The 2,703-nt window shown below is 49.7% G+C and overlaps 1 protein-coding gene across 1 annotated transcript; it reads right to left on the minus strand.

Moving 5' to 3' along the window:
- Nucleotides 1-360: 360 nt before the first annotated feature.
- On the minus strand, nt 361-1,605 carry LOC142578417 (uncharacterized). Its single transcript, XM_075687805.1, has one exon. It carries the CDS (start codon nt 1,603-1,605, stop codon nt 361-363), a length of 1,245 nt encoding a protein of 414 aa, XP_075543920.1.
- Nucleotides 1,606-2,703: the final 1,098 nt, after the last annotated feature.

Genomic DNA, 2,703 nt, shown 5'->3' on the forward strand with positions numbered 1-2,703 from the left:
AATCGCCATGGCACACCCTGCAACACAAAATCACAACATATATATCGACCTTCAGTGTTTACATGGTAACTAAGTGCTGAACAAAATAGGCTCTTTCTGAGAAACAGGAAACAGCCCGCGGATAAACCAAGAGCGTGTGAAACGCAGACATTACATTCAGAAAGAAAAGGTCGCAAAGCCCTTTCTGTCTCGTCATCACTCTCAATCTTAATCTCCTGCACGGCGACGAAGTCGAGGCGCTTCCTAGACAAAAGCCGGCGAAGCTGCGCCTGTTTCTGCAAAGACCTAAGGCCTCGCACGTTCAAAGTTGCGAAGAGAAGTCGCTGGGACAGGGCCATGGTGACTACTCACTATTTAGACTTAATTCTCTATGCGGTCGGTCCTAGAGGGTAACGGTGAGGCTCCCTCCGAACTCTCACCAGGCCTCCTGGACCGTGATCGCCGGCACTTTCGTGAATGTGTCGATGTTTTGCGGCGGCGTGCTTTTCTTGTGGTACTGGCCGTCACGCTGTCCGTGCTTGATTCTGATCTGTTAGTCTCACGGCGCTTCGGAATTGACTTATCCGCGCTACTTCGTTTGTCCTCTGCCAGCATAGCGCACGTGTTGAGATGCTTCGGTGTACCAGATGAGTCATCAGTGGCTGTCTCATTCGCTGGTTGGGCGGCAACTGGCTGCGTGGTAGCGAGCGCTTCTTTCTCTTCGCTACTTGTCTTTTCCACGGGCAGTTCTGCGATGTCATTCTCTTTAACATGTAGAGGGGCCTTACTGGCACAGCTGGTATCTGCGGAAGAGGGAACGTCTCCCGTCGCATCGAGAACCTCAGTAACATCCATTATGTGTTCCTGCCCGCTTTCTTCCGGAGGCCTTGTCCTGTGTCGTAACTTGTCGGCGTATGTCACAACACATTCTTCATCTGTGTGGCCAAAGCGTCGGCAGGCTTCACAACGTGGGGTTCTGCAGTTTTGACGAATGTGCCCAACCTTGTTACAGCGGAGACAAAGCGGGGGCCGTCCTGGAATCAATACAAGGCTCTGCACTCCACAAACGTGTAGCAGATGTGGAACGTCGCCCACGCCGACTCCATCGGCAAGAGTCAACACCACATCACGATTGAGGGTACGCATTTGCTCCATTTCTGATACTCTCCAGCTTTCTGCTGATATGGACTTCACTTTCCCGTAAGCCTGGAGCGCATCTCGAATGTAATCGTCTTCCAAACGCTCAGGAAGCCATAAAAGCTTCATTTTTACTTCCGTGGGCTCGGGGTCAATAACGAAGCAGCGTCTATTTTTTACGGATAATTCTCCGCACGCGACTAGCTTTGATTTTGTAAGTGATGATTTGCACGTCACCATCCACACGTGCGACATCTGAAATTGACCGATGGAACTTATTTCCTTCAGGTCAATGATGTTCCGAAGGGCGTCTCTGAAGTCTTGGGCTCTGCACGGTCGACCACTTAAGTCAGCATGCAGGAAAACGGGGTCCACACCCAGCTTACCGGTAGGAAGACGAGGTATCACAACACGGTAGTCATTGCTGCTGACTGAAGGTTGAGCAGCACCTCGGCCAGGGGCCGATAAATCCTTTGGAGCGGAGAACATGAAAGATTGGTTGACGGGGTAAGAAATTGACACAGGTTAAGCATCGGAACGCAGGTGCGGCAATGTAAAAGCGACTCGACATATTTTGTATGATGTGCGGGGAGAATGTAACGTGTAGTGTACTTGCAACCATAAGCAAGTGTGAAAAGAAATCTGCGTGAGTATTCTTAGGGTGCTTTAAGCTGAGGCACTACGCGATGTAAACGTGTAGCGAGCTCAAACGGGGCACCTAAGACGACAGAGACGGACAATTGCTCTGTCGCTAAGTGTGTCCCGTTTGAGCTACGCATCGCTTCAGTTAAGTTCGTAATCTCCTAGGAACGGAAAGAACTTAGGCGTTACTGACCAGCAAAATCTGGCAGTTAATCAATTACTTGCGCGTTTAATGTGTATCGCTCACTTATGGTGCGCGCACGAAGGCCATGGCTCTTCACATTCCAACTTTAAATTTCACGCAATTTTCTCACGAAGAGGCAAAGTGCTGCTTTGCATGCAGTTTAATAGACAGTGCACGAACTTCGAACTATTCGCGATTTATAGACAATACAGTTTTCGCCGCATCACTGCACGACACGGACGAAAACAGCGGAGCGCATGGGGAGTAACTGTTGCCGTTCGTCCTCCCGTTGGTCTCTTTCCGACCAGGGACTAATCACTTACTCTCCGAAATGTGCACACGGCACGCACATCCATGCAGTTACTCCCTTGAGGGACGAAAGCGCCCTTTTTGGGACTAACTGCGCAGTTACTCCCGTTTTCCCCGGAATGCTTCTTAGAGTGTAGGCCTTATTAGTAATTAAACAGGTTCTAATGCTTCTTTGCCGTAGTGAGAAAGATCACTCGTGTTATTTCCAACATAATGAAGTCATCGCCGCCTTCTTGCTCCTGTTGTGATGCATAAGCTCGTGTCGCACAAGAATGCTTGACGCACACACGCGCACATAATCGTAGGCTGTACAGGGGACGCAGTCGCATGGAGTACGACGTGAAGCGTCTTGTGCATGGTGCTTTGGGTGCGTCGACACTAGGGTAGAACAATGACGTAAGGAAAAGCGCAAGCATTATTTATTCACTCATTACAAAGCTTACATGCTTAAC

Source organism: Dermacentor variabilis, chromosome 4, assembly GCF_050947875.1.
Source record: "Dermacentor variabilis isolate Ectoservices chromosome 4, ASM5094787v1, whole genome shotgun sequence".
NCBI classification, from domain to species: domain Eukaryota; kingdom Metazoa; phylum Arthropoda; class Arachnida; order Ixodida; family Ixodidae; genus Dermacentor; species Dermacentor variabilis.

Coding starts and splice junctions, on each gene's coding strand:
- LOC142578417 (XM_075687805.1), bottom strand. CDS start 1,605: ATGTTCTCCGCTCCAAAGGATTTATCGGCCCCTGGCCGAGGTGCTGCT.